We start from the raw sequence: 20806 nt of genomic DNA on the forward strand, positions 1-20806 counted from the left end.
TTTAGGAGCTGAGCGATCAGACGGGTTCAGAGTTCGAGAACTCTGATGTCAGATGGGTTATCACAGTGCCTGCCATCTGGAAACAGCCCGCCAAGCAGTTCATGAGACAAGCTGCCTACCAGGTAAGTCCGGGGCTGGGGGCATGCAGGGCCCAAGATACACCTGGCGGTGGCTGTCACTCCACTCCAGGGTCCCCCAGCATTCACAGGCCTCCTTGGGGAGGCAGCGAGGGGTCTCCCACAGGTGGGGGGCCAGGAGCCTTCCCATTCCTCAGCTTCCTCCTCGGGGAGCAGCGGGGGTCAGACGGACAAGGGGAGGGGCTGGGCTCAGTTTTCCTTCTGACTTTATTCATTTCCAGGTCTTGTTGCCCCTGTAGGTTCCTTGGGGCTAGAATTGCAAACTGAGGTTCAGAGGTATTTCTCTGTGGGCAAATGGAAGTGAGACCCTCAAGGAAAAGGCTTGGGGAACAAGAATATTTGAACAAGGAAGAAATAAAGACAATGCCGATGGCCATGGACCAGGCCCATCAGCCTGGTGGAGGCCGAAAGCTGCACCTATGCGGCTGGGAAATAAAGGGGGTACGGTTGTCCTCTGCACAGTTCATCTTAGGAGCGACACAGGAGCACGGCATGTACAGGCGCCCCAGACAGGGGAGGGGACTGCTGGACCTGCCTGGTGGAGGACGCCCACAGCGGGGTGAGGGCAGTGGTACAGTTAGGGAGCGAGCCAGTCAACATGGCGCCACGGAGCCAGAACATCCCAGCGTCGACGGCCCGCCCATCCCTCGTGGGTGCAGCGGGCACCCCTGGTGCCAAAACCCCCGTGGCCTCCAACCCTCACGTTGTTTGCGGACAACCTGTGCCACGATGGGGCTCCCATGAGTGTCTGACTTCGTGGCAAGAATGGCAGAGGCCGTCCTGACCTGCTGTTCCGGTCCCGGGGACAGAGCTGGCCCCTGTTGTACATAGTCCCCGGGGTTCATAAATGAAAGCCGACCCTGGGGCCTGGGTCGAGTCTGTGCTGAGACTCAGTTTTCAGAGCCTCCAACCTGAGTGGGCTGGGGAAGATCACAAAGGTCGTAGATGTCCCCTTGTCCCCTGCCACACCTCTCAGGAGAGAGCCACCTTTCCCTGGAGACACACCTTTGATGTTGAGTCTGTGGCCATATGTATAAATATAAATAAACCTTTCCTTTCAAAACGCCCATCTAATCAGCGCTGATCTCTGAACACGGTCAAATGGCCCCAGGCACCTTGGCGTCATGAATTGTCCTGGACGCTTGAGGCTTTACTCCAGGCTGCAGGTAGAGTTCAAGGAAGGGCAGTGTTCCGCCCCGCCCTCCCCCGTGCTCTCCCATTCCCTTCCTTCCCTTCCCTGCCCCAGGCTGGCTCCTCTGCTCTCCCCTTCCTCTGTTCAGCGTGAGAATCTGGCTCAGTCTTTGTGTTTGCCAAAAATAGATTTGTTTTTATAGGGATGAAGGGAGAAGGTGGAAGTTCCAGAAAGAGGCAACTTCTTTAAAAAGGAAGAGACACAAATGCAGTTTCACTGTCCATGGGAGCCCTGGGCATCAGGGAGCTTTTCCTTGGTGTCAGGCTTCAGGCAGTGTCCAGAGACCCAAAGATGGGACACCGGGACATGGCTGTCTGCTAAGACACAGCCTGGGATCCTGAGTTTTCCCAGGAAGGATACTCAAGAATCATGGTTCTGACTTTCATTTTCCAGCCCATGGGAAGACTTCAGCAACAAACACGTGACCCGGAAAGGGGACAGTTCTTAGTTTTAGCCTGAAAAAGAAAGAGGTGCGGTGACTTGTAGATTTGTCGGGGCTCATGGAGCCCTGGGCCGGCTCTTCAAGGACTGTCTCTCTGAGAGGGTGGGGCCAGTGTGGGGAGAGGCCCCTTACACTGGGGAGGCCAAGGGGGAAACCAGGCTGAGGGGGGTGTGGCGTCCTCTAGGCTTTGGCACCTCAGGCAGTAGGAGGGCCGGCAGCTCCTGGGCAGGGCCCAGGTGGCCAGCATAGACGGAGGGGATGGGGGAATTTGCTTCCTGAGGCCCAGAGACACCCTGTGGACCGGCATGTCCTCTCCATGCCGGGTAACGTTTGTCCAGGACAGTGTCTGTGCAGCTTAATTTTGGGCCCTTTGTAGCTCTGATTTGATACTTGTGTTCAGTTTACAGTCACTGGATGGATTCTAAGATGGCAGGTACCATTCATTCATTCTTTGTTCACTCGTTCATTTATTCATTGAACAGCCTGTGCCAGGGGCCTCCTGTGCCAGAACTGTGGTGGGCGCTCGAGTCGTAGGACGGGAGCCCTGCTCTCAAATCACTTGCATCCAGGTGGTTCGTTGAAGCCATCTGTACTTCTGCCAAGGGGCAGGTGGCATATCAGGGCACCCTCTTCAGCCTGTCTTCTGGGAGAGTCTTCATGACAAGATGGAAATAGAGCTTGCTACTCTCCAAAATCAGCATCTCTCCAACTCTCCCTCCTCACCTCCCGTTTATTATGCAGAGTAAGAAGGATGCATACCTGTGATGGTTACGCTTATGTGTCAACCTGACTGGGCCTAGGGATACCCAGATATTTGGTCAGACATCATTCTGAGTGTTGCTGTGAGTGTGTTTCAGGATGAGATGAACATTTAAATCAATTAAATAGAGCAGATTGCCCTCCCTAAGGTGGGTGGGTCTCATTCAATCAGTGGAAGGCCTGACTAGAACAAAAGGCTGAACCTTCCTAGATAAAATGAGAGGGAATTCCTCCTGTCTGCCTGCCTGCCTGCCTTCAGACTGGAGCCTTGTTTTCCCCCTGCCTTTGGACTCCAAATGAAATATCGCCTCCTCCTGCGTCTTGAGCCTGCCGGCAAGGGAATTATACCATCGGCCTTCCTGGCTGTCCAGCTTGCCGGCTGAGGTCTTGGGATTTGACAGTCGCCATAATCGCGTAAGCCAGTTCCTTATAATAAAGCTCTTTCTACATATGCATACATCCTACTGGCTCTGTTTCTCTGGAGAAACCTGATAAATACAGAACCTGAGCAAAAAACACAGTTCTTGGCCCGCCCAGCTTCTGAAATCTGAGAGTGCCCACCAGCCCTTCCACCTGATGTGCTGCTGCCTGTCGGCCTGGCTTCTGACAGATGAACAGGAAGGATGAGGAAGGAGGTGGGATGGTTCTCCGTCAGAGCAGCTGGGAAACTCGTCTGTCCACCCCGCTTGCCTGTGGCAAGTGGAGCCCCTCCTTCCGGGCTCATGGGAGGCCTCCCGAGCCCAAGTTCATGGCACGGTCACATGGAGGCTGAAGGTCATCCTCCACCGGCCTGGGGGAGGGGGAGAGGCCTGGACCAGAGCCAGGAGATGAATCTCTGGGCAGCATCTCCCGTGGAGAAGCAGGCCTGCAGGGGGTGGGCCTGGGGCCTACACTTGGAGGACTGAGATTCACTGCCAGTGAGGGCTGCCCAGCACTTGACATGGGCACAGTTTCATCTGTGAAACTTCCAAAACTCCTCTTATGTCAGGTGATTGTTGAGAAAGTGGGTTAAGTCTCCATCTTTTATAATCCACAGCCTCGGGACAGCTTTAGACCCTTTAAGAACATTCAGTGAAAAGATGGTGGCAGAAGGAACGGCTGATGCCTCTTCTGAGGCCCTCAGAAAAGACCCAGAATGAGGAGATAGTTCCACTGCGTCCTGAGCACATCATGCATAGGAGGTAGTCCAGTGTATTTCTAGAGGCATTTTGCCTAAAATGTGTAACTCTGGTAGGTTTCAGAAACCTGTTAAATCAGTGATGTTCCCCCACGTACGCTGATCTCCTCTAACGCGGAGTTGCAGCTTGCATTTGCCTCCCTTTCTGAACAAACTGCAGTGAAAAGTAATCATGTCAGGAAAGAAAGCCAGCCCCATGACGCTTAGAAGCCGCGCAGCTGCAGCTCTTTGCCGTCTGACACCAGGCCAGCTGAGTACTCCGCTGGTCCAGCCGTTTTTCTCAGCCGTGGACACAGCCCCTGGCGGATCTGCCTGGCTGACTGCAGGGCCAAGGAGCGGTGGTCGAGGTGGTCACTGCCCACGTCCTCGGCCTCCCTGGAGTGCGGTCTTCTCACCCACCCGCTCCTTTCAGGTGGAGCTTGTGACCAGGAAGCAGAGCGCTACAAACTACCACGATGGAGTTCTTGCTGCCCAGATTCGTGAAGTCAAATGGGGTAGCAACCTCCTTGTTCAGACGCTTTCTGATTGCAGAATCCTCAGGTCGTGTTTGAAATGCTCTCCTGAGAAGGGCCGGAAATTGCAGAATAAAGGCTGGCTGGAGGGATGGGTGACTCGTTCCTGCGGCAGCTGCTCTCTGAGCACCTACTGTGTGCTCCGGGGCAAGAAGACCTGACTGCTGCCCTTAGAAGATGTACCATCTTGCAGGAGAGGCTAGACAGGTCTCCATGGATCTATAGTCGGGGGCAGAATATGCCAGGTGCTGGGCCGGGGGCCGAGCAGAGGGAGAGCTCACGTTGGAACGGAACAGTGGCCTTGAGATACCAGCTCCAGAGGCAGAATTATTGAAAGCGGAGAGAGAGCTGTCCTGCCCCGGTTGACCCTGGCCTGATCCCAGGAAAAGACCCCCAGGTCTCCTGCCAGCTGCCAGGCCAGAGGGCTTCTGCTGAGAAGGACGGCAAGTGTTTTCATGCGGAAACAAAGCTTACATTTCAGGGCACTGGATCCTTCTCTCAGAGATAAAGACATCTGGGTTTCTGAGAGTGTGGCAGAGACGTTCGCATTTCCTCCTTCTCTTGGAGCCCACCAGCAGCTCTGGGAAGCCTCCTGGTGACTGGGAATCTGTGCAGAGGCAGCTGCCTCCCTTTGCCTCCCCCTCCCCTCTCCCTGTGACGTCCATGAGAGTTTGCTGGTAGGGACACGGCCCCTCACTCTCACTGGGGAGTGGACAGGGGGGCTGGCTTAAGCAATGGAGTGTTGTTACTTTGTCCTGGGTCTCCCAGGCACTGCCGGGGCCCCCACTGACCTTGCCTTTCCCCTCCCCTCTGGTTTGGGGTCCTCTTCACCTTTGCTTCTGTCTGCATCCTGAGCAGGGTACTGTGGGGAAGCCCCCATGGAAATGGGTCAAAGCTTTGGCTGTGGAGCTGAGGCCAGCCCAGCTGGGGAGGGACAGGTGAAAGGCCCCCCGAGGGGTGCAGCCCACGCTGTTTGGGGCAGATTCAGGTCAGCCTGATTGTCTTTCACATCTTCAGGAGGTGGGAGCATCCGGTGTGTGTGTGGGGGGTGGTCTCAGTCACACACCAGGTACCCTCGGATGCCCTTGAGTGAAGAGCCTGGAGGAAAATGTAACATTTTCCTCCAGGCTCTTCACTCCTCTGGACCTCTTGATGTGATTTTCCACGTAGATATTTCACATATAAGTTAGAGACCCTGCTCAGAATTTCTGGGTAGGCATGGAGGGGAATAAGGGCGTCTATTTTCTGCTCTCCTTTGTCCCCTGCCGTCCCCATTCCCGCTGGGCCCAGGCCCCTGTTGCTCTTACCGGCCACATGGGAGCTGCCTGGCTGGTTGACATCCCAGTGGGACACAATGACAGGAATGTGCCTTTTGCGTGGGCAGAGCCCGTGCCGTTCCTCCACACTGAGTCCCGGGCACCACTCTGCTCTGCCCGCCCCAGCCTCCTCCAAGTTTATCCTCCATCCTGAACTTTGGAGGAAAGGCTTGTACATCCAGAGCCCATTGTTGCTTTGTAACGCGTCTCCTTCTCCCTCAGCCCATGTTGTGGGAGCTGGGCCTATGAGCTTCTGTTCTAGGAGGGCCTTGGCTTTACGTACAAACCCATGAGGATAGAAGAACCAGTCCACGAGCGCTGTTCTATAGACGGGGCTCCTCCTGGTGTCACTTTGGATTTCTTCTTCTGGGATCCTGGGGATAAAGGGTCAGAGGTTTCACTGTTCCTGGTGGCACCTGACACGTGTAACCCATGTCCTATTTCATCGGGCATCTTAACCTTTGTCTGCCTTTGTGCTGAGGGTGTCCGAGGAGACACTATGAGGAAGTGAGGCTGGGGGAGGGGGCACCTTCATTCCCTTGGATGGGGAAATCTTGTCGCGCATCTGTGTCACTAACCTATTGACCCGTGTAAGCTAAGGGCAGACCTGGCCTCTTTGACCCGGGGACCCTGCTGATGGGCCCAGATGCTGCCCATGTGGTCGGCCTTAGCCAAGGGTACAAGGCAGGAAGGAGGCGGGTTCCTGGCGGAGGGTGTAGGCGTGTGCGGTTCCATCTGTTTTTGTAATTCGGTCCAGACGGGTTCTGCCCTTGTGAGGCATTCATGGTTTCGGTTCGGTCCAGACGGGTTCTGCCCTTGTGAGGCATTCATGGTTTCGGCAGAGTGGAGATTTTCAGTCACCTGCCGGCTGATGGTGTCTCATTAAGACGTAATTAACTGGTTCGTTTGGGGTGTGGTTATTAGTGACAGTGAATGACAGCAGGTCTAGGCGGTACTGTCGCAGAGTAAATGAGTAGAGAGCGTACCTTCAAACCAGTTCAGGAGTATTAGGGGCGCCCGCGGGTTTTGTCAAAGTACAGAGGCCTGGGCCCTACCCCAGTACCTGGAATTACTAAGAGCAGGAGAGCTGAGAACCAATTAAAGAGCTGGTCTGCAAGGCTCAAGACCTGGGCCTGGGCTGCTCTGCCACTTCTCTGGGATACGCTGGAGCCTAAGACTGGCCCGGTTTTAGCACTGAAAGGCCCGTGCCCCAGGAAACCGGGACAGTTGGTTGCCCTACCTCTCCGAGCCTTGGTTTCCTTCTTCATAGAGTGAAGGGCTTGGACGAAAGGCATTTCTAATTTCTAACCTGAGCTCCCCTCCCCTCCTTGCCCAGTAACTGACCCTCCTAAGCTCCTTCCACGCACGCCCGTGACTCTAGGCCAGCTCTTCCCCACCGGGTCATTGTACGTGTGTGACATTAGGCAGACCTTTGTCCCTGGTTGACGAGATGAGCCCACTAACCCCCCAGGGGCCTGGGGACACCTGGGAGCCTTCTCCAAAGGGGTACCACGTGAAGGCGCATCCCGGGTTTCCTCGGAAATGGCAGCAAAGTCAGCAAACGCAGTGCTGATCGAAGGAGCTAGTTTTTATCTCCTATTGTGCTGGCGACCACGGAAAGCCGCGAGCTTGGGCGGCTTCAACAAGCAAGCTAGATCTCGTGCTCCAGGTCAAGGCCGTGAGAGGCCAGTCCGGGCCGTGTCTCTGAGCACCCTCAGAAGGCTGGTCCCGGAGCCTCCTGGCTGCCCTTCGTGAAGCCTGGAGGGGCTGTGACTGGAGCAAGCCCGGTGTCACGGGGCAGAAGCATTTCTGCTGTGAAAGGGGTAGAGGCTTTGAATAAGATAACTGTCAGTGGCCTTTCCCCCTGCACTCTAGGAAAGGGGGACTCTGTGGGATTCCACGGGGGGCTTTCTCCTGGAACCTTCCTGGTGCTCTGGAGATAACAGATCAGATTCCCACACGACAGAATCAGACGCTTGCATAGCTGAGGCCCAGTGATGGCCTTTCTGTTTCCTAGGCCACCAAAGATCGGGGTTTGCTACGATCCGGTCAGACCATTTAGTCCTGGAACCGGAAACAGACCATCGGCCTTCCATCCCGTGGTGGTTTTCAAAGTTTTCGGTCCTTTGCCCCTTTGTGCTTCTCAGTTCTGGGCCAAGCAGGCCCCAAGTGCAGGAGGCCCTGAGGCTCACAGAGCCTGGAATTTCCCAAAGGCGCTTGTACATTTTCGTTCCCCACTCTGTGACGTTTGGGTACCCGGCTTGGGGACCAGCACCCGATCACCCCCGATTTTAGGCTCTGGAGAGGGCTGTGGAGGGGATTTCCCAAACAAGCAGCTTGTGAGTGTCCCTTCCTTGCGGGTGTCAGCCCAAGGCGTGGGTGTCCTTGGAGGGGTCCTGGCCAGGGAGCCTGGGTCCCAGCCTTGCCTTCTGTCTTCCAGGCAGGCCTGGCTTCCCCCGAGAACTCAGAGCAGCTCATCATTGCCTTGGAGCCCGAGGCGGCCTCCATCTACTGCCGGAAGCTGCGGTTGCACCAGATGATCGAGCTGAGCAGCAAGGCCGCGGTCAATGGGTACAGCGCCAGTGACACAGTAGGAGCTGGGTTTGCACAGGGTACCTCCTGCTCTCTCTCTCCCCCTCCCTGCTGTCTTCCCTCCAGCCCCCTGCATGTTTCTGTGCCTTGGAGTTTTAAAGGCACTCAGTGCGGTCGTGAGAAATCAAGATGCTTCTGAAGGAGGTTGGCCCTTAAGTACCTCTGTGCTCAGCCCCCTACCTGGCCCCTCCAAGGACCCCTGTAAACTCAGCAGTGGTTACCCTAGTTCGTCACCCACCCAAGTGCCTTAGGGGAGAGCACTTCTCTCCAAGAACCCAAGGGTGGCCTGAGAGCGGCTCTCGGCCTTGCATTTTACTGGGCGTTTAATCTCTCCTCTCTATGAACTGATTCTTAATCTCATCCCACTTGCTTGTTATTAATTCCTCCGTTAAGATTGTTGATTTATTGCTGACTCACTCACTGGGGCCGCTTCGTGTGTGATGAGCTCAGTATGTGTCTTAACTGTAAACCTGGCGAGAGTTGAAGCTAGAGATGGAAAGGGCTGACGTGTCCTGAGGGGCTGATGCTCGTTTAGCTGTGGGAAGGAGCATCGCCCATGGAGACCTGGGATGGGCATTTTAAGGGCCTTCTTCTCTTTAATGTTTACTATATGCAAGTTGCTCACAATCTTGTGCCTCAGGACTGTTTTCCCTGGAATGCAGGGTTCCGTCGGTCTGTCCAGGACCACGGAGTCTGCAGATACCCTGGATCACTCACAGCCACGTGAGTGAGCATGGAAGCTGATGGGAGCCGGGGAGGTGGCGCTGTGTGCCCCAGCTCTGAGCTCTGTGCCCGGGTGAGGGCTCCGAGGACAGAAAGCCCCCCATCGCCCAAGCCCGTCTCCATCCTGCCCTGCAAGGCCCAGGCCCAGGAGGAGAGGGATGCCATCAGTGAGGACGATCACCAGTTGGTCCCAAGCTTTTCTTGGTCCTCTTCCCAACACCTGTCTCTGCACTGCCTGGGGTGCTGGGGCCCAGGCTCACGCTTCGCAGGCACACATTCTTCCTGCCCAGACAGGCCTCTCTTCCTCTTCCCAGGGTGACTCTGCCCCGGCAGCCACTGCTCTTCATTTTGAACCCAGGGTGGAGGCGTCTGTTAACCTCAGCCACAAGACAGTGGCAGGAAGTTCGCTTGTCCCCAGGCTGCTGCCTCAGCCTGCTGGGGCCACGTGTTCACACCCTGGATCTGATTCACCCAGAATGAATGGAAACGGGCTTCCCCTCAAGTTTGAGGGCTTGATTTGCCTTTTTCTCACAATGCTTGGCCTCCCCATCGTGCCAAGGCTGGCCTCACCGCTAACTAAATCCAATGCATTCATGTTTTAAATACTCAGGATGATCTCGTTATTTACATTTCCTTCTTCATTGTTGTAACTGGAAAAAAGAGGAGTGACTGACTGGGCTCTGTATTTCATATGCTGGTTCTTTCGCCATTGTTCATAAACAGCAGCTCATGTCAGAATTAGCTAATTCAACACGGCATTGACGCTTCTTAAGTATAACATTCACATTTGAGGGGGGAATTGTTTTGAATGCTTGCCTTCCCCAAGAGCTCAGTTTTCGCTTCCCTTTCTTTACCATATCCTACCTACCTTCACACTGCTGTGTCTGTGTCCTGTGCCTTGTGGGATTTACTGTTGTTTCCTGTGCTCAGAGGGGTGTCTTTGGTTTTTGAAATCCTCAAATTGTTGGCCACCATCCCTCAGAGGGGCAGTGAGACAGGGGTTCTATCTCAGCGTTGCTTTACGGTGGGAACCTGTCTCCCGGAAGGACGGGGTGCTTGCTATGTGCCGAGGCCTGGCAGAGCACTTAATCCGGGATACCCAGGATGGCATTAATACCCTGAGACCCCCTGGCTGTTTTCTGCCCTCCGATGCTCCTCCCTGATGGACTCCCAGTGGCCACCACTGAGGAGACCAGAGCTGGCACTCTGCCTCCAGCACTGCAGGGTTTGCTGTCGGTATTATTTTACTCCAAAAAGACTTAACGAGATTAGAAAAGGCTACATTTTTCTCAATCTTGGGCTTAATTTGCCCGAAAAATGAGATAATTTTTTGAAGCTTAGAACATGTTTTATTAGCCTCACTAGGATGTTTATTATGAATGCCATTTCCTTAGTCATCTAGATTGTTTTAGAAAACCAGTGCCCACTACGAGGTGTGCAATATAAGTTCACCTGGAGCCGGTGTTGGGAACAGCAGAGAAGCCCTGAGTTTGGAGATCCCTCCCAGGCCTGCGGGAACTCTTTAATCGGGATGGGGGGGGCGGGGGGGGCGGCCTCTCTGCTCTAAACCAGAGCCTGAGGAACTTAAGGCTGGCCCGATGTTTGCCATTCTAATCCCCAGAGAAGATGTTTTGCAAACACTGTGCTCCTTGCTGAAGGAGGCTGGAGGGTCAAGGGTTCTTTATTGGATAACCAGCAACAGATGGATTTGTAGGGCTTAGAGACTAAAAAAAATTGGTCGGGAGGACACTTGTGGGATGGGACAGCGAGTGGTGGACAGAGCCTTCGTCTGTAAAGCCAGGATTGCTCTAAACTGTTCATTGTAGTGATCATTTGTTGGGTTCCCAGTCTCACACTTGGTGCTTTGCCTTCCTTATCACTTGCTGTGTGCCTGGTGTCACAGTGGGTGCTGAGGATAAATCAGACGGCTGGTCCCTGCTCTGCCTGTGAGAGACGTTAAGTGATTTGCCCAAATTCCCATCGTGCCGGTGCTCTGCTGCTTCCCAGGCTCCCTCTCACAGCACCTTTCTCACCTCTTAACATTCGTATTCTGCTCTTTCAGACTTCACTCTAAATTGTTAAATCTCAAAGGCAGAGGGGGTCCGTGGCCTGAGGGTTAATTTCAGGCTGCAAGACAGAGTCGTGGGAACTGCAAGTCCCTTGACCTCCCTGACCTGGTTTCCTCGTCTGAACACAGGGCGATATGATTTGTGCCTGTCCGCCTCACGGGGCTGTCAGGAGGCCTGCGGGGCAAGAAGTACCCATGCGAGTCACAGCCCCTGAGTACCCCGAGCCACCCCCAGGTTGTCCCGCGGTGTGCAGGAAAAAGGCAGCGCCGACTTTTCTAGGTTCAGCCGTGCCACCTTGCGGCTGAAGCGCCACCTTGTGGCTGAAGAGCATGTCGACTTCAACGGGGTCTGGAAAGGGCTCCTGGCCGTTTATCCAGGATCCAGATTAGGAAAACATACCCCGCATTCCTTCTATCAGACAAAGCTGCTTGATGTGAAATTATTTAGCCAAGCGCACTGAAGGCTGCTTGGCAGACAGCCTCCTCACTGGGGCAGCAAAGCCAGGAAATTGGCCTATTTTATGCGCATTCCCCTGAAAGTGTCCCTGGAGGAAGGGAATCTCATCAGGGTGAGCTTTTCAGCAGGGCATTGGCCAGAGCTGCCAGGCAGATGAATAGATGAAGGCTGGTGGAAATAGCTACTTGCTCTGGAAGAGCTGACTCTGTCATTCCCTATGTTGCATTTATGTAATCGTTTTGATCAAGTATCGCCAAATGTTCTGTTCCTAAACCCCCCAGGCTCTTTTACCTCCACTGACTGCCAGCTTTTTCATGTTTTCTTACCCGTCGTTATTTTCTTTCTGTTGGCCACTAGCCAAGGAACACACACGACGTAATCGGCAGAGTCGAACCTTTTTGGTGGAGAATGTCATAGGAGAAATCTGGTCCGAGCTGGAGGAAGGTAGCATCCTTAAACGTCCTTTGCCCCTGCTGGATTGTGTGTGTGTGGGGGGGGGGGGGGGGCGGGGGCTGCTGGCAAAAATGCATTTCTATTTGTTCCTTTTGTACTTTTGGAAAATGTTCCAGATCAGTTGGTTTTACAGACCACTCACCCAGGGAGAGCTCTTTTTGGAGCTGTAATTTTGCATGTTCTAAAACCATATAGGTTCTTCAGAAGAAAAGTAGGAATTGGAACTCACCAGTTCCAGAGTGAGTCTTGTGCTAAACAGCAGGTCATTTGATGGTGCTATTAACTTGGCAGGAAGTGGTCCACACGTGTCAGGTATGCAGCAGCGCATGACCTGAATGCTTTAGTCCTAAAGGTTCACTCATCTGGGTTCATCATCCATGCTAACCGGCACTTCTGGGCAGACACTATCTCATCTCTTTAGTCATGAATAACTCACTGTGTGGCTAATTAGCAAAACTATTGTACTAATGAGTGTTGATGGTGCTTAGCTGGGTGCACCAAGTCATCCTGGCAGCTTGTTCCAGGCCGTGATGGACAAGTGGTCTGTATAAAGGTTGGCTGTTTTTGTACCAGGTGACAAGTATGTGGTAGTGGACAGTGGCGGTGGCACCGTAGACCTGACAGTCCACCAGATACGGTTACCGGAGGGACACCTTAAAGAACTGTACAAAGCAACAGGTAAGCCCGAGAAAATGAGAAAAATGGCTAATTTTCTCATACCTGAGCTGTTTTACCCATTTCAGATTTCTCTCAGTATCTCATTCTTTCAGTGCCATCAGCATGTGGAATTACAGGCAGTGGAGGATACGGATGCATGAGACCAGAGAGCAAAATGCAGTTAAATGGGGCTTCCCTGGTGGTGCGGTGGTTGAGAGTCCGCCGCCAAGGCAGGGGACACGGGTTCGTGCCCCGGTCCGGGAGGATCCCACATGCCGCGCGCGGAGCGGCTGGGCCCGTGAGCCATGGCCGCTGAGCCTGCGCGTCCGGAGCCTGTGCTCTGCGGCGGGAGAGGCCACAACAGTGAGAGGCCCGCGTACTGCAAAAAAAAAAAAAAAAAAAAAAAAATTGCAGTTAAATGGCCTTTAAAACACAAACCACCATAACTTGGGTTTGGGCATAAAGTGAGCCTGTTTCAGATCCTGGCCACTATCGTCACCTGTGATTTGGTTAAGCTTTCTAGGGAGGTCCCACGATGCCTGGTCTTGATTCAAGATCATCAAACCAAAGAACATTCTCTTCTTCTTGGTGGGGTGGGGATGAGTCATTAGTAGATCACAGGGACTAAGTGAGGTCTGCTGGTTTTCCAGACACTGTCCTTGGATTTCCTGGGTGGGAAGACCATGATGCCCCTAGTTAGTTAAATGTATTGATTTTATTTAAAATGTAATTGATTTTAAACAGATTGTTGACGAGTGATTTCTGTAGGAAAGTTTCTCCACGTGGAATGAGAAGAACCTAAGGGTTTTAAAGTGTAAGTAAAAACGCATAGCTGCGGTCTGCTGGCTAAGTGGGTCCAAGGCTGTGCTGCTGTCTTTGAGCAGAGCCCAGAACCCAGGGCAGGCTGCTTCTCAGACGCCGGCTTCTATTTCTGGCCGTTGTTAACAGTGGTCTCCCTTTGTGTCCTTGACTCAGGTGGACCCTACGGATCTTTAGGAGTAGATTATGAATTTGAAAAGCTTCTGTGTAAAATATTCGGGGAGGATTTTATCGAGCAATTCAAAATCAAGCGTCCTGCGGCCTGGGTTGACTTAATGATTGCATTCGAGTCTCGCAAAAGGGCAGCTGCCCCGGACCGAACTAACCCTCTGAATATCACCCTGCCCTTTTCCTTCATTGACTACTACAAGAAGTTCCGTGGGCACAGCGTGGAGCACGCCTTGAGGAAGAGCAAGTGAGCTGGGCTCATGTTTGGCTCGGGACAGTCTGGGGGGTAGAATGTGTTCGTGGGGAGGAGGAAGGTGGTATGGACTCTGAGTTCCAATCCGACACACTTGCTGTGTGACCTTGGGCAAGTGACTCAACTTTTTTGTTCCTTGGTTTTTTCACCTGGAAAATGGGCATGATAATTGCACTTACCTCAAAGGGTTGTTGTGAGGATGAAATGTATTCATATATGCTTAGCACAATGCCTGAGACCTGGAAAATACTACCTCTGTGTCAGCTATGATTACGCACTAAAAAGATAAGCTGTGTGAAATCAGGGAAGTTTGTCTGGGGCCCCAGTGTCTACGACAGGACCTGATGCATGGGTAGTAGGTGCTCGGCAAATATTTGTTGAATTATTTATCACCCTGCCTTCTGCACTAGACTTTGGCTTCCACTGTCTCAGGGGAATGTTGGCCACAGGCAAAAGCAAAGAGAAACAAAAGAGGTTATGCCTTAGCTTTGAAGCTTCTAAGAGTCTAGGTCCTGGTGGTTTAGTGTATTTCTAAGGGTTTTTTGGACTTTCAAGCCCGCTTCAGCCCCCTCGGATGTGACAACCATTCTACCAGGGCCCGTGACTATGCAGGTTAGCCCGGGTATCCTTTATACACTCACCGCTCGTTCTCTCTCTGCCATGCCTCCACAGTGTGGATTTTGTGAAGTGGTCCTCGCAGGGGATGCTGAGGATGAGTCCAGATGCCATGAATGCCCTTTTTAAGCCGACCATTGATAGCATCATTGAGCATCTCCGTAAGTGATCAGCCAGGGCTCGGCCACTCAGTGGCCAAGAATGGGGACTGATGTTTCCAATATCACCAACCAGTGTATGTGAAGTCAGGATGGCAGGGGGTCTGGGTCTTGGAGCCGCAGGCCAGGGCCCCGGCAGGAGTGGGCAGGGCCTGGGCATGCATGAGGGCGGTTGCTGGGCACTGGCTGTGGATCCCTCACCTCAGGTACTGCAAAGCAGCCCAGAGCCTGTTCTCACTTGGGCTTCCATTTGGCTTCAAAAGTCAGAGAGGCGGGAGATCTAAAGCGATATTATCATCGAGTGACAGGCCTTAGGGAATGGATGGTCTTTGCTGTATCAGAACAAATTAGAAATCACAACCTCTGCTAGGGAGGAGGAACTGTTGTGTAAACCAAAGAAAGGTCTCCCACAAGAGAGCAAACGGAATCTGGCCGTGCACTTAACCTGCTCCCTCAGGGGCCCTCGCCCAGGGACAAACAGTAGGCTCACCAGGGGCCTCTTTCAGTGTCCAGGCCCTCCACACACTTCCCACCCTGCACCTACACAGTCAGAACTCCTAGAGGTGGGATGGGAATTTTATGAAAACCAAAGAATAATATTGATAACAGCCTGCCTTAACAGAGCCGCAGGTTTGGAGAGGGCAAGGGGTATTCATTTATGTGTAACAAAGAACTACGTAAACTGATCACTGTCTAGCTGTTAAAATAAGTTTCTGCTTAGCAGTAGCTTTGGTTTTTATTCCTGAACATATTGATGTACAAACCCCTCCTTTCTTTAAAAGATTGGCTCTACAAAAATATTCCGTTCAACAAGGTCAGACTAAGCCTGTCCTCCAGCTGGCCCAAGCGGCTTTGTCCATTCTCCACATTCTCAGGCCACCCAATCCCCCCCTGGCTTTTGGTGACAGGTCTCTGTCCATTACTCTTCCCTTTCAGGGGACCTGTTTCAGAAGCCGGAAGTGTCCACGGTCAAGTTCCTCTTCCTGGTGGGCGGCTTCGCCGAGGCGCCCCTCCTGCAGCAGGCGGTGCAGGCTGCCTTCGGCGACCAGTGCCGTATCATCATCCCCCAGGACGTGGGCCTCACCATCCTCAAGGGCGCCGTCCTCTTCGGCCTGGACCCCACTGTCATCAAGGTGCGCCGGTCCCCGCTCACCTACGGGGTTGGGGTGCTGAACCGCTACGTGGAGGGCAAGCACCCGCCCGAGAAGCTGCTGGTGAAGGACGGCACTCGCTGGTGCACTGACGTCTTCGACAAGTTCATCTCCGCTGACCAGTCCGTGGCCCTGGGCGAGCTGGTCAAGCGCAGCTACACCCCGGCCAAGCCCTCCCAGCTGGTCATTGTCATCAACATCTATAGCTCTGAGCTCGACAACGTGAGCTTCATCACCGACCCCGGGGTGAAGAAGTGCGGCACGCTGCGCCTCGATCTCACGGGGACCAGCGGCACTGCCGTGCCCACCCGCAGGGAGATCCAGACGCTCATGCAGTTCGGGGACACTGAGATCAAGGCCACGGCCGTGGATGTAGCCACTTCCAAGAGCGTCAAGGTTGGGATCGACTTCTTAAATTACTAACTGGCCCTCCCCGCCGCCTGTCCCCCTGGGCTCAGCTCACCTGCATCTGCTGACCTCAACCCTGACTGTTCTTTCCCTGCCCTTGACCCTAGCCATCACCCGTCTGAATTTCAGCAGGGAAGATGAGAACAGCCAGGGCTAGAAATAATTAGGGATTTTTGAGGGCACACTGGAGTCAGAAAAACTGTTGGCAGTGAAGATGGAGGTGGGGAAATAAGGAATTTGAGGATCCCAGAAAAGCAGCTAGTGTTCATAGGTACGAAGTGGTGAAACCCCCACCCCCACCCCCCGCCGCCCCACAAGGGAATCAGTACATTTCTGCAGCAGTGATCGGGCTTGGGTCGAAGAGATCTCCCTTATGGAGAACTTAGGATGCCCTGTCGTGATCCTTCCAGATTTGAAATAAGATCTTTGAGCCAGGAGGAGATTCTTCATCTCTCTTGAGACTTTTCTTTTTTACATGTTTTGGATGGCAGTCGCTTATAAAATGCCATCCATCTGCAGTTAATTTCTTTTCATCATGGTGTGATTAAAAGTGATGATTCACCGGGAACTTGGAGGGTTTTTAGCTGGTGGGAGAAGACTGCCTACACTGGGCGCTATTTTAGGTTCTCATAATTTAAATTCCAGAAAGGGTTAGTGAAGAATAACTGTAGCTTCAGCTAATCCACTAGGATTTGTGAGTGGGAGAGCTGACACCTCGACTTTTCAGCAGGTAAAAATTTGCTTCGAGGGAAATGGATATTGAGCTAGTGACATATCCCAAATTATATGCTGTGATAGAACTCCCCAAAGGCCAAATCCTGATTTCTGAATTCATAAGTAATCTGCATTAACCTTCGTAGGATTCTGTGTGAGAAAATGAAGTTGCAGGTTGCCTCCTTCACATCACCAAGCCCGGGAGTCCGGAACAGCCCCTCCCCTTGACAGGCACACGTATCTTAAACTAACTCCCTCCTCCCTGCTTGCCCTCATCTCCCTAAGAGATTTGGCCATTTATTTCGACATTTTGAAAAGAATACATTGGTGATACCTGGGCAGAGAATCTGTTTAACGAAATGTTTCATTTAAAATCTTCAGTTTTAAAACTAGAACTGAAGAGTCTATCTAAAGGCATTCAGAGATCTGTACTTAGTGAATGAAGCTGGGTTTTTTCAAAGCAGATCTGTGGATCTCCCGCGCAAGAACTGCCTGGGCGCTTCTGAAATACAGGTTCCTGGATTCTGTCCCTTTTATGAACTCAAGTCTTGGAGAGGGGAACCAGAATCTGCAATTTTTAGTAAATGCCACAGGGGACTGTGGTTCAGTTGGAATTTGAAAACTCCTATCTTTAGGGTTTTGGAAAGCTGGGGCCCAGACCAGAGCCTGCAGCTTCCAGTTGGGTTCCCTTAGGGAGTGAGTCTGCAAGTGAAGAACCACAATCCCACACGTTGCCCTCTTGTGAGTGGGGCTGGAGCTCCAGCTGGCTCGGGGAGGGCGCTTTTAACCTTCACAGGAAGGGCCCGGGGAGGAAAAAGATTGGAAGAAAAGCAGCCTCAGAATGGGGCTGAGGAACCAACGGGTGTGTGTGTCCGCTCTCCATCCTTCCCCACTTGCAAAGCCAGTCTTCAACATTCAGGAGCCAACTGAGGAAAAGCATCAAGAACCTGACTCAGCCCCTGTGATCTGTTCAAAGCTGTCTTTTCCACCTGCTGGAGTTAACTCGATTTTAAATCACCAGAGGCATGCATAACGAATGAGGGGAGGGTGGATGACTCAGCCACTAACTTTGAATACTTGGATTCACAAACCCATTATCATATGCAGATTTTAAGTAGCATTTCCAACTTCATGCTAAGTGTCTTCTTTTTCCCATCGCTTGCTGCAGAATTCCCTACTAGAACGTGAAACACTGACAAACCCAGAACTAGAGGATGCTGGTCACATACTTAGTAGCGGGGTTTCGCATCGAGACACAGATGTGGCTCTAGGGTTCTCTCGCTGCCTGCTCGGCTTCAAAAGCTAAATGTCATGGGTCTGTCTTTGGTGTTGCCAGCCATACTCTACAAACAAGACTTTTCCATTCAGTTATAAGTAATATAATTTTATGTACATATAATATTAGAAAATTGTACAGAATCTTGATTTCTACAATGCGCTCTTGTTAAAAAAAAAGGGAAAATGCTCTTTGAATTTTGTTGATGACATTGCTGCCTTTAAGTTTCCATGGTTTCATTTCTTAATTGTGCTTACTAGACATTGATTTGTACTGATGCTAAGCTATGGACTGTGTGCGCAGACTGAGCAACAGACAGAGGTGCCTAGGGTCAGAATCCTCTACGAAATAGACCGGCTGGATTGACAGCTCCATCAGACCTTTCTACACACACATCCTTCCCAAAGGTTCACAGTTTATATTTAAAGGTGCATAATAATGTATCGATTCTCCTGAACTGTCTTTGAGAGCTGAACGTTCTGGTTCTGTAAGCCATGTGACTGTGCAGAAAAACCTCCGAAAACTCTGTGTCCCTGCAGGGTTGTCAGCGTCTCCTTGTGGGGCGAAGCAGTCACTCTGAAGGCAAAGTGTGATGTTTTCAGGACACCAGCATCAAAGGGAGGAATCAGGTGGTACACAAATCCAGCTTTTCTACTGGATTAAGTGTAAGTGTGAGTAATAGAGTCAAGTCCTTTTCTTGGCTAATGTAAGGCCTTTCCCATCTTGCATTAAGGATGTCTCCTTGTCTATTTCTCTTAAATGAAACGGTTGAAATTTGCAATGTTGGCAAAAAGATGATGGAGAGGGGGTGATGATTTTACTGGATTTTCTTCTGCTCCAGAGATGCAGCCCTGATAGTCAGACTCTTAGAGGGAATCCTCAAATCCACCCCTTCTCCCCTTCCCCCCCACAGAAATATTCTAGAGTAAGAACACTGGATAGGTACATGTGGACACATTTTCTAATCTTAGAAAGTTTCTAAAAGGCCCGTTGTCTTAACACATCACTCAGTTGTCCCTGGCGTATTATCTGAGGTTCAAGTTTCTTGGAAGCAGAACTGTCAAAGGGTTTCCTTTGTAACTTCCCTTTCTGTACACAGCAGGCATTAATAAATGTTGAATGTCAGACAAGAATGTCACATGGACAAGAGAGGAAAGAGGAAACATACAAGCGTTTCTGCAGACCGATGGCTAAGATGAATCCAGATTACAGAGCCTGCCCTACCCCTAGAATGTTATTTAGATCAAGTTTAGCTTTTAGAGTCCAGGTCTGGTTAATTGCCAGGGTGGCAAAGAATCGCATGCACCTATATAAACAGGAGTCAAAATGCATTATTAGCTGAAGATCGAATCACACATTGTAGAGATGAAATAGCTGTGATTAAGCTGCGTATTTATGCTGGGAAATGGCTGAAGTGGGTGACTAGTATAAAAGTTGTTGGCCATAACATCGTATCTCTTATCGGCTTGGAATATGGAAATATATTCTAAAATAACAGCCACTGGGGTCTTGTTCACTATAAATTCGAACTTCACAGAACGTGGCAGCAATTCACAATCTGACTGTATCTGCAAACTGTCTTCACAGATGTCTAATAAAGCAAAACTCTGGATCTCATGTGGCCCAGACTTCTTTTGTGCACTCTGAATTTGTAAATGGAATTATAGATACATTACTGACTTTCCCCTCTGCCCCATCTCAGATGGAAATTGATTTTCAGGTCTTTTCCTAGGTGTTGCAAGCTTTATTAACTTTCATTCCAATAAGACTGGCTCCTCTGTTCACTGGGAACCAAGCCTCCATGGACATCCACGAACCCCTTTTCCCTTGAAGCCAAAGAAAGCAGCCTTGCCAGAGAGAAGGCAGATAAGCCACAGTGACAACGGACAACTCCACTGCACCCAAATGAAGGTCATTAAAAAAAAAAAAGCAGAAGGCCAAGGACTGATGCCTTGTCCTCTGGTATCCTAGCAGGCACAACTGGCTGGCCGCTGCATCTAGGGCCTTGGGTTTATTCCAGGCTCTACGTCTGGGTCACCCTCCAGAGTTGGCTCTAGGAGTTTCTGGATAGTCTGAGGCGGGCCCCAGGACCTCGAGGGAGGTATAAATGGGTTCTTCCTAAGTGGGTAGCTACACCAGCTTTCATCTGAAGTTTAGTTCCCATGAGGAGAGGTCGGGAAGGCCAGGATGTACAGTCAAACAAACGTGTATTGCAGAGTAGAGCCAGCAGGCAGTGTGGCTGCCGTTTCCTCATCTGTAGGGAGCGGCTGGGACTAGCCGTCTGTAAAGGCCACTCAATCCCTGGATCTGGGTCACACGGTGGGCATCGTGGTTTTGTCGACTTAAAAGAAGTGCACAACGTGAGAGTTGAGAGCTAAGTTTCACTTGGGACAAAATGAGGGCTATAGCCCGGGGGACAGCATTTCAGATAGTTCTGAGAAACTGCTCTGAAGAGGTGGGGGGGGGGGAGTCAGTATACATGTGATTCTGGTGAAGAGGGAGTCCATGCAATCAGGCACATATTTTTTGCAGGTTTCTGCTAGTCGTGAGGAGCGGACGTCACCATGAAGGATTTTAGTGCTCTTCTAAATACGAGGAGATGCAAGAATTAGGCTCATAAAATAAAATCGGCTCCTGAAAATATCTAACTCTCTGAAGACCTGTTGGGCCAGTTCTTCCCAGAGCACAGAGGGCCTCTTTTCTGCTCTCCACCCTGAACTCCTTTCAGGGGATGTTGAAAGTCAGCAACTTCAGCAGCT

At 51.7% G+C, this 20806-nt stretch overlaps 1 protein-coding gene across 1 annotated transcript in view; it reads left to right on the plus strand.

The window, feature by feature from the left end:
• Positions 1–19664, plus strand: part of HSPA12A (heat shock protein family A (Hsp70) member 12A) — a 68300-nt gene extending 48636 nt beyond the window's left edge. The window contains exons 6-12 of the mRNA XM_060033544.1: positions 6–122; positions 7976–8147; positions 11733–11819; positions 12402–12506; positions 13461–13719; positions 14398–14501; positions 15435–19664. Coding sequence (XP_059889527.1) covers positions 6–122; positions 7976–8147; positions 11733–11819; positions 12402–12506; positions 13461–13719; positions 14398–14501; positions 15435–16072 — 1482 coding nt within the window. The 3' untranslated portion in view covers positions 16073–19664. The remainder of the gene's footprint in view (positions 1–5; positions 123–7975; positions 8148–11732; positions 11820–12401; positions 12507–13460; positions 13720–14397; positions 14502–15434) is intronic.
• The last annotated feature ends 1142 nt before the right edge of the window (positions 19665–20806 follow it).

Source organism: Delphinus delphis, chromosome 16, assembly GCF_949987515.2.
Source record: "Delphinus delphis chromosome 16, mDelDel1.2, whole genome shotgun sequence".
NCBI classification, from domain to species: Eukaryota; Metazoa; Chordata; class Mammalia; order Artiodactyla; family Delphinidae; genus Delphinus; species Delphinus delphis.